Source organism: Dasypus novemcinctus, chromosome 1, assembly GCF_030445035.2.
Source record: "Dasypus novemcinctus isolate mDasNov1 chromosome 1, mDasNov1.1.hap2, whole genome shotgun sequence".
NCBI classification, from domain to species: domain Eukaryota; kingdom Metazoa; phylum Chordata; class Mammalia; order Cingulata; family Dasypodidae; genus Dasypus; species Dasypus novemcinctus.
In genome coordinates this window covers 152,368,300-152,381,049 of record NC_080673.1, presented here as the reverse complement: position 1 = coordinate 152,381,049, position 12,750 = coordinate 152,368,300, and the positions used below count along the sequence as shown (strand labels likewise).

Genomic DNA, 12,750 nt, shown 5'->3' with positions numbered 1-12,750 from the left:
AATCTGTGGTTAAAAATTAAAAGATATAACTACACAAAAACGATTTTCAAAAATATTTGAAAAAATTGGGCAGTTCATTTCAACATGATTTAAGTTACTAGATACTTGTTTTTTAAGCAGTTTTATTGCAATATATTCACATACCATACAATCTATCCAAAGTATAAAATATCATTCTGGTTTTTTTTTAACAAATCAATTTTACCGATACATATTAATAAAGCATACAATTCAAAGTGTAAAATCAAAGATATTTGGTATAATCACAGTTGTGCATTCGTCATTTCAATCATTATTAGAGCATTTTCATTATTCTAGTAGTAATAATAACAATAAAAAAAACAGACAACAAACAAGAAAATTCTTTACCTCCCAATCTCTGTATAATTCCCCTGCTGTACATAGCTGCTATTTCTGGCTATTCTTGCACAATTATTTATTTATTAAGCAGTTTTGTGAGATATTTTCACATACCATATGATCTATCCAAAGTGTATAATCAATGACTTTTATTATAATCACAATGTTGTGTATTTGTCATCACAAAAAATTTTATAATTATTTCATTACTCCAGAAAGAAAAACACCACACCCCTTAGCATGCTCTCCCTAGTCCTACATAACCACTAATCAAATTTCACCTTTATAAATTAATATTTACATTTTATATAAATGGAATCATACAATATGTTACACAACATATTTAGTTCATAATGACACATTCGCATACTATTTGTCCTTTTGTGTCTGGCTTGCTTCGCTCAACATAATGTCCTCCAGGTTCATCCATGTTGTCATATGCTTTATGATATCATTTCTACTTAAAAGCTGTATAATATTCCATTGTGTGAATACACCACAATTGGTTTATTCATTCATCAGTTGATGGACAACTGGATTATTTCCAACTTTTGGCAATTGTGAATAATGCCGCAGATATATTCATATAGCACAGATGTCTGTGTCACTGCTCTCAGTTCTTCTGGGTATATACCCAGTGGTGGTACTGCAGGGTCATGTGGCAAGTCTATATTCAACTTCTGTATGAACTGCCAAACAGTCCTCCACAGTGGCTGTACCATTCTTCATTTCCACCAACAGTGAACAAGGGTTCCTATCTCTACATCCTCTCCAATAATTGTAGTTCTGTCTTTTTAATAGTGACCATTCTGATAGGTGTGAAATGATATCTCATTGTGGTTTTGATTTGCATTTCCCTAATCATTAGTGATGTTGAGCTTTTTCTCCATGTGTTTTTTTTTTTGTTTTGTTTTTTGTTTTTTACCATTTATATTTCTTCTTTGACAGTATCTATTCAAGTCTTTTGCCCATTTTTCATTTGGGTCATTTGTCTTTTTATTTCTGCATTGTAAAATCTCTGTATATATCATGAATATTAAACCCTTATCGGACATGTGATTTCCAAATATTTTCTTTTATCGAATTGGCTGTCTTTTCACCCTTTGGACAAAGTCCTGTGAGGTATAAACGTGTTTAATTTTGAGGCGGTTCCATTTACCTATTTTTTCTTTTGTTGCACGTGCTTTGGATGTAAGGTCCAAGAAACCACCACCTACCACAGGGTCTTTAGGATGTTTCTCTACATTTTTTTTTTTAAGATTTATTTTCTATTTCTCTCCCCTTCCCCCCACCCCCGTTGTCTGCTCTCTGTGTCCATTCGCTGTCTGTTCTGTCTCTGCTTGCATTCTTGTCAGCGGCACTGGGAATCTGTGTCTCTTTTTTATTGCATCAGCTCACCATGTGTGCAGCACCACTCCTGGGCAGGCTACGCTTTCTTCGCACTAGGCAGCTCTCTTTACAGGGTGCGCTCCTTGTGCATGGGGCTCCCCTATGCAGGGGACACCCCTGCATGGCATGGCACTCCTTGTGCACATAAGCACTGCACATGGGCCGGCTCACCACATGGGTCAGGAGGCCCTGGGTTTGAACCCTGGACCTCCCATGTGGTAGGTGGATGCTCTATCAGTTGAGCCAAATCCGCTTCCCCCTACATTTTTTTCTAGTACTTTTATGGTCCTGGCTTTTATATTTAGGTCTTTGATCCATTGTAAGTTGATTCTTGTATAAGGAGTGAGATAGGGGTCCTCTTTCATTCTTTTGGTTTGTAGATGTCAAGTTCTCCCAGTACCATTTGTTAAAGAGACTGTTTTTTCCCATTAACATGGACTTGGTAGGTTCATCAAAAACCAGTTGACTGTATAGGTGAGGGTTCAATTCAATTCCACTGATCAATGTGTCTATCTTTATGCCAGTACCATGCTGTTTTAACCATTGTAGTTTTGTAATAAGTTTTAAGTTCAGCAAAATTCTTCCCAAGTCGCTCTTATTTTTTTTGAATACTTTTGGCTATTGGGATGCACTTTCCCTTCTTAATGAATTTGGTAATTGCCTTTTCTAATTTTGTAAAGTAGCCTGTTGGAATTTTTACTGGTATTGCAATGAATCTATAAATCATTTTGGGTAGGACTGACATCTTCATGATATTTAGTCTTCCAATCCTTGAACATGGAAGGTCTTTACTTTTGTTAAGGTCTTCATTAATTACTTTTAGCATTGTTTTTGTAGTTTTCTACATATAGGTCCTGTATTTTTTCTGGTAAAATTAATGGTATTGGAGTTTTTTGTTGCTATTGTAAATGGAATATTTTTTCTGATTTCCTCCTCAGATTGTTTGATATTAGTGTTCAAAAGCATTACTGATTTTTGCGTGTTGATATTGTATCCTGCCACTTTGCTGAACTCATTTATTAGCTCAAGTAACTTTGTTGTAGACATTTCAGAATTTTCTAAATATAGGATGTCATCTGCAAATAGAGTTTTACTTCATCTTTTCCTATTTGTATGCCTTTATTTTTTTATTCTTAATTGCTCTAGCTAGCACTTCTAGCACAATGTTGAATAACAGTGGTGACAGGGGCATCCTTGTCTTATGCCAATCTTAGAGGGAAATCTTTCAACCTGTCCCCATTGAGTACGATGTTGGCTATCAGTTTTTCATATATGCCTTTTATCATATTGAGTTTTCCTTCTATTTCTATCTTCTGAAGTGTTTTTTATCAGGAAGTGATGCTGGACTTTGTTGAGTCCATTTTCTGCATCAATGAGGTTATCATGTTTTTTTCCCTTCAGTTTGTTAATATGGTGTATTATCTTTATTGATTTTCTTAGGTTGAGCCAGCCTTGCATACCAGGAATAAATTCCACTTGGTTGTGATGTATGTCTTTTCATATGCTGCTAGATTCCATTTGCAAGTATTCTGTTGAGAATTTTTCCATCAATATTCATTAGGGAGATTGGTCTGTAGTTTCCTTTTCTTTTTTTTTTTTTTTAGAGATTTTTAAATTTATTTCTCTTCTCTTCCCCACCCAGTTGTCTGCTCTGTGTCATTCACTTTGTGTTCTTCTGTGACCTTTTCTATCCAGGAATCTGTGTTTCTTTTTGTTGCGTCATCTTGCTGTGTCACCTCTCTGTGTGTGTGGCACCATTCCTGGGCAGGCTGCTTTCCTTTCACGCTGGGTGGCTCTCCTTATGGGGCACACTCCTTGCATGTGGGGCTCCCCTACGCGGGGGACACCCCTGCATGGCACGGCACTCCTTGTGTGCATCAACACTGCTCATGCGCCAGCTCCACATGGGTCAAGGAGGCCTGGGGTTTGAACCACGGACCTCCCATGTTGTAGGTGGACACCCTATCCATTGGGCCAAGTCCACTTCCCTCCTTTTCTTATAGTGTCTTTACCTGGCTTTGATATTAAGTTGTTGTTGGCTTCATAAAATGTGTCAGGTAATTTTCCTTCCTCTTCAAGTTTTTGGAAGAGTTTAAACAGGATTGGTGTTAATTCTTTTTGAAATGCTTGGTAGAATTAATCTGTGAAGGCAACTGGTCCTGGACTTTTCTTTGTTGGGAGATTTTTGATGATGGATTCAGTCTCTTTAAATGTGATTGGTTTGTTAAGTTCTTGTATTGCACTGTGAGTTGTGTATCTCTAGGAATTTGTCCATTTCATCTAGGTTGTCTGGTTTATTGGGATATGGTTCCTCATAATATCCTCTTATGATCCTTTTTATTTTTGTGGGATCAGTTGTAATTTCCCCCCTTTCATTTCTGATTATATTTATTTGAATGTTCTCTTTTTTTTCTGTTAGTCTAACTTAGGGTTTATCACTTGTATCGATCTTTTCAAAGAACCAGCTTTTGGTTTTGTTGATTTTCTTTGTTGTTCTTTTCTCAATTTCATTTATTTCTGCTCTAATCTTTATTATTTCTTTCCTTCTGCTTGCTTTGAGATTGGATTGCTGTTTTTCTAGTTTCTCTAGTTGTTGAGTTAAATCTTTGTGTTTAGTTCTTTCTTCCTTTTTTTTTAAGATTTATTTTTATTTATCCCCCCTGCCCCTTTGTGCTCGCTGTCTGCTCTCTGTGTCTGTTTGTCTTCTCTTTAGGAAGCACCGGAAACTGAACCTGGGACCTCCTATGCAGGAGAGAGGCACTTAATTGCTTGAGCCACCTCAGCTCCCTGTTTTGTTGTGCCTCTCATTGTCTTTCTGCTTTTGTGTCTTCTTGTTGAGTCATCTTTTTCTGTCAGGGCACCACACTTGCCTGTTGCACCAGCTTCCTGTCTTGCTTCTCTTCTCCAGGAGGCACCCAGAACCAAACCCAGGACCTCCCATGTGTAAGTGGAAGCTCAATTGCTTGAGCCACATCTGCTTCCCTCTTCATTTTTAATACAGGTGTTTAGAGCTATAAATTCCTCTCTCAAGACTGCTTTCATAGTATCCCATAAGTTTTGATAAGTTGTGCTCTTGTTTTCATGTCTGAATATATTTACTGATTCCACTTGAAATTTTTTCTTTGACCCACTGATTTGATAGTGTGTTTAGCCTCCACACATTTGCACATTCACCTTTTTTCTGTCTATTATTGATTTCCATTTTCATTCCATTATGATCTGAGAAGGTGCTTTGTATAATTTCAGTCTTTTTATGTTTATTGAGAGATGCATTGTGCCTTAACATGTGGTCTACCCTGGAGAAAGATCCAAAGGCACTTGAGAAGAATGTGTAAACCACTGAATTTAGATACAATGTCTGTTAGTTCTAACTCATTTATCATATTGTTTAAGTGTCTGTTTCCTTCTTGATCTTCTATCTAGTTTTATCTAATGACGTGAATGGTGTGTTGAAATCTCCAGTGATTATTGTAGAGATGTCTGTTTCTCCCTTCAGCTTTGCCAGAGTTTGCCTCATGTATTTTGTGGCACCCTGGTCAGGTGCATAGATATTTATGACTGCTATTTCTTCCTGGTGGATTGTCCCTTTTATTAATATATAATGGATTTCTGTATAATTTTTTTGCCTTTAAAGTCTATTTTTCCGATATTCTATAACTACCCCTGCTCATTATTGGTTACTATTTGTGTGGAGTATCATTTCCAATCTTTCACTTTCACCCAGCTTTTATCCCTGGGTCTAAGATGAACCTCTTGTAAGCAGCATATGGATGGCTCATGTTTTTTTCTATCCATTCTGTCAACCTATATCTTTTGATTGGTGAGTTTAATCCATTCACATTCAATAATATTACTGTAAATGCATTCTTTACTTCCACCATTTTATTCTTTGGTTTTCATATGTCATATTGTATTTTTGTGGGTTTTTTTTTACTCTTTTGGTAATCCTTTCTGCTATTCTTTTTTCTATACTCTCCAATGTTTTCTCTCCTGTCTTTTTCTTTCAGGCTCTAAGGCTTCCTTTAATATTTCCTGCAAAGTGGATTTGTTTTACAAACTCTCTTAGTTTCTGTTTGTGAGTATTTTATACTCACCTTCATATTTGAAGGACAGTTTTGCCAGAAAAGAATTCTTGGCTGGCAGTTTTTCTCTTTCAGTATCCTAATTGTATCATACAACTGTCTTCTTACCTCCATGGTTTCTGATGAGAAATCTGCTCTGTCTTACTGGATGTCCCTTGTATGTGATGGTGTGCTTCTCCCTTGTTCTCAGAATTTACTCTTTATCTTTGACGTTTCATATTCTGAGTAGTGTGTGTCTTGGAGTGGGCCTGTTTGGGTTATGATGTGCTTCTTGGACATGTAAATTCATTTCTTTCATGAGAGTTGAGAAATTTTCTGCTATTATTTCCTCAAATACTCTTTCTGCCCCTTTTCCCTTCTCTTCTCCTTCTGGAACTCCCATGACATGTATGTTGTTGCATTTCATGTTGTCATTCAACTCCCTGAGCCACTGTTCAATTTTTTCCCATTCTTTTCGCTCTTCAGCTTCAGGTGTTCTGTCCTTGTTATCATTTATTCTTTCTTCTATCATGTTGAATCTGCTGTTGTATGCCTCTAAAGTGTTTTTTATCTCACCTATTGTGTCTTTCATTCCTATAAGCTATTACTTTTCTATTCAAGTTTTCAAATTCTTCTTTGTGCTTGCTTGATGTGTTTTTTAAAAAGATTTATCACTCCCCCCCATTGTCTGCTCCATGTCCATTAGCTGTGCATTCTTCTGTGTCTCTTACCTTCTCTTTAGGCAGCACCAGGAATGATCCTGGGACCTTCTGGAGTAGTAGAGAGGTGTTCAATCTCTTGTGCTTCAGCTCCCTGGTCTGCTTCATCTCTTATTGTCTCTTCTCTGTGTCTTTTTGTTGCATCAGATTGTTGCACCAGCTCTCCACATGGGCCAGCTTTCAACGCAGGCCATCACTCCTGCATGGGCCATCAATCATGCACAGGCCAACACTCCACGTGGGCCAGCTCTCCATGCAGGCCAACACTCTGAGAAGGCCAGCTCGCCATGTGGACCAGCTTGCCTTCACCAAGAGGCCCCAGGAATTGAAGCCTGGCCTCCCATATTAGATGGGAGCCCAGTCACTTGAACCACATACACTTCCCACTCAATGTGTGTTTTTTTTTTTTTTGATTAAAAATTTATTTGCAAACAAACTTCCTTCCGCAAGTCACTAGATATACAACTGTAAGGGATACCCATACATTGGAATTATACTCAGCAATTAAAAGGAGCTATCATTGATACTTGTAGCAAAATGAATATTTCTCAAAATATTTGTGGTGCTTAAAGTAAGCAAAACAATAACGATCCATATTCTATATTTCCCTTTATGTAAAATGTTCAAAAATTCAAACTAATCTATTGTGACAGAAAGCAGATCAGTGATTATCTGGGGATGGAGGGAATAATAGATTACACTGGGGCATGAGGACAATTTAGGAGGTGATGGGTATGTTCACTGTATCGATTATGGTGATGATCTCATGTTTGTGTGTGTATATATATACACACACACACCAAGCTTTATATACAAAATATATGCACTTTATTGTACATCATTTATGCTTTGAAAATGCAGTAAGAAAAGGAGAGATGATTATAAAGCAAAAGCAAATTCAGGAGTTGGGCCCCCTAACTATATAGGGTGAACTCATGGATGTATTTATGGATTAGAGGAACTTCCAATAATTCAATGTGTTCTTGATGTCATTTATCTCTTTAGCCATATTGTTTTTGAGCTGATTAATTTGATTTCAGAAATTTGTGTGCCCTCATTAATTAGTTGTCTCAAACCCTGCATGTCTTCTGGGGCTTTGATATATTTCTTTTCTTGGACCATGTTTTCTAATTTCTTAGAATGGATCATAACTTTTTGATGTCTAGGCATCTGATTAGGACGGTAGTTTACTCAGATGCTCAATTTCTTTCTCTTTGGTAGGGATTTGGTGGTAGGAGGCTGTGTGTTAACTGCTGCTCTTTGATTTTTGGTTCAAAAGTGTTGCCGTCATGTTTCCCCTCCTTTGTCCCTCTCTCTTCTGTGTGGTGTCCAGCCTTGCCTGGTGTCCTAAACCCTAGCAGATCTTTTTCCTGGCTGTTTTAGTGTGTCCTCTAGCTATTTTTCTGGGAAAGAAGAGATTCCCATCTCATTCTGTTTTAGTAATTTTTTTAACTATTAATGAAAACTGTCAGTGATTTTCTAATTTAATACTGAGAACTTTTAAGAACAATAATGATGAATGGAAAGTGTTTCTTATGTACTTTTGAAAACCTTTAAATTGAATTATTCTCAGTGGTTAATTTTTTTAATAGGTGAGTTTATTAGTCAGCCAAAGGGATGCTGATGCAAAATATTAGAAGCCTGTTCACTTTTATAAAGGGTATTTATTTGGAGCAGGAGGGAAGTGGATTTGGCTCAACTGATAGAATGTCTGCCTACCATATGGGAGGTCCAGGGTTCAAACCCAGGGCCTCTTGATGCATGCGGTAAGCTGGCCCATGCTCAGTGCAGCTGCGCACAAGGAGTGCCATGCCACGGAGGGGTGTCCCCCACATAGGGGAGCCCCACGTGCAAGGAGTGCACCCTGCAAGGAGAGCCACCTTACACAAAAAAAGCGCCACCTATCCAGGAGTGGCACCACACACATGGAGAGCTGACGCAGCAAGATGACTTAACAAAAGAGACACAGATTCCTGGTGCTGCTGACAAGAATGTAAGTGAACACAGAAGAACACACAGCGAATGGTCACAGAGAGCAGAGAGGTTGGGAGGGAGAGAAAAAAAAATTTGGGGTAGGACCTTATAGATACCAGACCATAAAGCATAGGTTACTTCCCTCACCAAAGTCTATTTCCACATGTTGGAGCATGATGGTTGCTGACATCTGCCAGGGTTCAGGTTTCTTGGGTTCCTCTGGGCTCAGCTCCTCTGTTTTCTCTACAAGGTCAGCTGTAGACTATTAGGTAAATGGCTCTGTCTCTCCCTCCAGGGCTCGAACTTAAGACTTCAGCATCAAACTCCAACATCAAAACTCCAACATGAAAAGCCCTCAACTCTGTCCTTTGCCATGCCTTTTATCTGTGAGTCCCCACCCACTAAGTCCCCATGCTCTAATGATGTGGCCCAATCAAAGCCCTTATCATAATTTAATTATGCCCAGGTACAGACCAGATTACAAACACAATCCAATATGTATTTTTGGAATTCATAATATATCACACTGCTACACAGTAAGAGACTTCAATGTAAAAGCATATAGCCATAAACTAAATTATTTTCACCCAATTCCCCTAAATTGGGTGAAACTCATGTGGATTTAAAAGAAATTTCATAGTTCTGTTTTATTATTTCTATTCATGGGTTTCTCTGGAAATGAGTGGGCAACAGAAAGGACTTGAAATATTTGTGTTTTTAGGCCCCTGTGTATCAGAAAAAGGGTAAGTTACAGGAAAATATTAAGGGATCAGTACAAATTCTGGTTGTGATGGAGGCAATGAATATTCTGAAATACCTGAAAGTTTTTGAAATGATACATAAGCTACAATTCTAACATACAAATTTAAATAAGGTAAACTATTTATAATTTTTTTAGCTCTGATTATAAAGGCAGTAGTAAATAAAATATTTGGTATATAAACTCTTTAAAGCCATTTATTAAATGTTTTTATTTGGTGTCATCATTATCACTATTTGAACTGTTACTGTCATGACAAATAGAAGTGTTTCTGATTGAAGATACCATCACATCTACAATGCCTTTTTTGGGGTTTTCTTCCAAATCAGTCTGTATTGCTCCAACTTCTGCTAGTTTCCATTCAAGTTCTGCAATACACAACCCATCATTAAATCAGATAAAAGTCTTGGAAATTTCTCATCTATATGAAACAGAAGTTGACTCTTACATGCTAACAGTGACATATTTAGAACTGGGTGACAATGAAAATAATACATATCAAAATGTACATTGGATACAGCTAAAATTATATTTAACAGGAGAAATCCTGGTTAAAATGTCCATTATTTTAAAATAACTGAAAATAAGTGATTTAGAAGATAAAATCAAGAAGCCAGAGGGTAGCGGATGTGGCTCAAGCAGTTGAGCATCTAGCTCCCACAGGGAGGTCCTGGGTTTGGTTCCTAGTGCCTCCTGAAAAACAAAAACAAACAACAAGCAAAACAAATGAGAACACTGACTCAAGGAAGCCAATGTGGCTCAGTACTAGAGCGTTGGCTCCCCATATATGATGTCCCAGGTTCATTTCCTGGTCCCCAGTACGTAAAAAAAAAAAAAAAGCTAGGAAAAGAACAATAAAGTAAACCCAAAGAAACCAGTGGAGGAATAGAATGAAAAAAAAAAAGACCTTAGCAAAAATAGAAAAGCAAGAACAATATGGATGACCAGCAAAATTCATAGCAGATTTTTTGAAAAGACTAATAGATACACCTAAAACTGATGGATGAATGGAAGGAAGAAACGAAGAGAACCAAACAACATAAAGAATTTACGTGGGACATAAACAAGGCAAGGTAAAGATTTTTTAAAACCATGGGACTACTATTGAAAAAACTTTTGCAAATACTTTAATAGGAAAATTTCAAGAATAAATGTGAATTACACAAAATATAGTCAAAGGAAAAAACCTGAATAGACCAATAATAAATAATTTAATTGATAACCAAAATTCCCCCACTCCTGCAAATTCATCATTTTGATAAATTTACTCCTAAGTACCATACAGAAAAGCAGAACATTTATGAGGAAAATTACAAATTATTATTGAAAAATATGAAAGAAGACCAAAATAGGTAACAAGATATTTCTCATTCATGGATGGGAAAACTATTATTAGAATGTCAATTCCTCAACAATTAGTCTATAAACAAGATGCAATTGTAGTAAAAATTCAACAGGATTTTTCATAAAACTCAACTAATTCTAACATTCATGTGAAATTTTAAAAATATTTGTCCTACTAGAGATAATGCAAATATTATAAAGCTATTATAATTAGCACAGTGTTAAATTGATCCAGATATGGGCAAATTAGACCATTAGCACATATTAGACACTTTAGACACAAATTGAACCATTCTTTCAAACCAGGATAAATGAGATAGGAAACATTAAAAACTAGTAGGGAAATGGGTGTAGTTCAGTGGTTGAGGGCCTGTTTTGCATTTACAAAGTCCCAGGTTCAATCACTGGTACCTACTAAAAAATTAATAAAAATTTAAAAATTAATTCAGTAAGGACTTTCAATTTCCAGACCAGCATGTAGAGAGCTTGGAAACAGTCACTCTAATCCTCACAAAAAAAAAACCCTGAAAAACTGAAATTAGCAATCTTCTTAAATCCATCAGAGAATTGAGGTCACATTACTAATCACCACCACAAAAACAGGGAGATAGGCTGATGCAAGGAATCACAGCTTACTTGGAACAGAGGCCACTGCTAGAGCCAGCATCAAATAGGAATCCTTAAAGGATAATAGACTAAATGCTGGACACTGAGAGTAGGATAGCTTGAGTGAGAAGATTCCTGGAGGTTCAGTCATAGGTGGGTTCCCACACTTTCTGTGAGTCTTACTAAGTTTTCACTATGAAGATCAGAGAAAAATCCCTTCAGGCTTCCAAGCCAGGAAAGGGAAAAAAATAACCATTATGAAATATAACCAGAGCATTTGGAGCTCTTCAACAAATGTCTGCCCTGAAGGACACTATTTTACTACAGCCTAACCCACATCAGGGAAGAGAACCCAATTCTAACTCCCTCTAGCCTTCAGTGTGAGTAAAGGAGGTACTCCACTCCACACCTCTCTTGCCATCTCACCTAAAGGGTAAAAAAACAAAAATGTGAGATGTATTGTGAAGGTTACAAGGGACACAAGTTCTCTAAAAGACTGAGATGTAATCATAGGATTATATAATGCTTCCCTCCCCACAAACATCACTTAGCATTATCAGTAGAGCTCCTATATAATAACAGTGGATTACATCTGAAAAGAATTGAAGGCTCAGATCCTATTTAAGAATGAGAGTCTAGGGAACCCAAAGACAACAAAAGAGACTAAAACAATGACACCAGATGAAATTTTAGCCTCTGACACCCACAGCTACAACAAACAGTAAACACAGCCTAACTCTTAGCCTAATAAACTTAAGACTTCATACTAAAGGCCTCTTTAACTCAGTTCCTTTTACCCAAAACATCATCTACAGCTTTCAACAAAAAATTACAAAGCATGCTAAAATGCAAAAACACAGTCTGAAGAGAGAAGGCAAGCATCGAGACCAGACTCTGATATGGCAGAGATTTTGAAATTATCAGACTGAGAATTTACAATAATTGCGATTAATATGCTAAGGGCTCTGAAAGAAAAAATAGACAACATGGAAGAATAGATGGGTAATGTAATCAGAGATGGAAACTCTAAGAAAGAATCGAAAGGAAATAGTAGAAATAAAAACCACTGTAACAGAAATGAAGAATGCCTTTGATAGGGTCATTGACAGTCTATACACAGCTGAGGAATGAGCTTGAACATATGTCAATAGAAACTTCCAAAACTGAAATGCACAGAGAAAAAAAAGCATAAAGGGGGAACAAAATATCCAAGAATGGTGGGACAATTACCAAAGGTATATCATATGCATAATGGGAATACCAGGAGGATGCAAAAGAGAGGAACAGAAGAAATATTTGATATAATAATTTTTCCAAAATAATGACAGACAACAAACCACAGATCCAGAATCTCAGAGAACACCTAGCAGGACCAAAAATATACATCTAGGCACATAATATTCAAACTAGAAAATGAAAGACAAAAAATCTTGAGTAAACTATAGGGGAGAAACACCTTACCTAAAGAAGAACAAAGATAAGAATTACATTGGAATTCCCTTCAGAAACCATGCAAACCATGCAAAGAGTGGAAGAT

The 12,750-nt window shown here is 36.9% G+C and overlaps 1 protein-coding gene across 1 annotated transcript in view; it reads right to left on the bottom strand.

Moving 5' to 3' along the window:
* Window positions 1-9,442: 9,442 nt before the first annotated feature.
* The window catches only part of PDCL2 (phosducin like 2), a 65,864-nt gene continuing 62,556 nt past the window's right edge, over window positions 9,443-12,750 (bottom strand). The window contains exon 6 of the mRNA XM_012525989.4: window positions 9,443-9,631. Within this exon, the coding sequence (XP_012381443.1) occupies window positions 9,474-9,631 (158 nt within the window). The 3' untranslated portion in view covers window positions 9,443-9,473. The remainder of the gene's footprint in view (window positions 9,632-12,750) is intronic.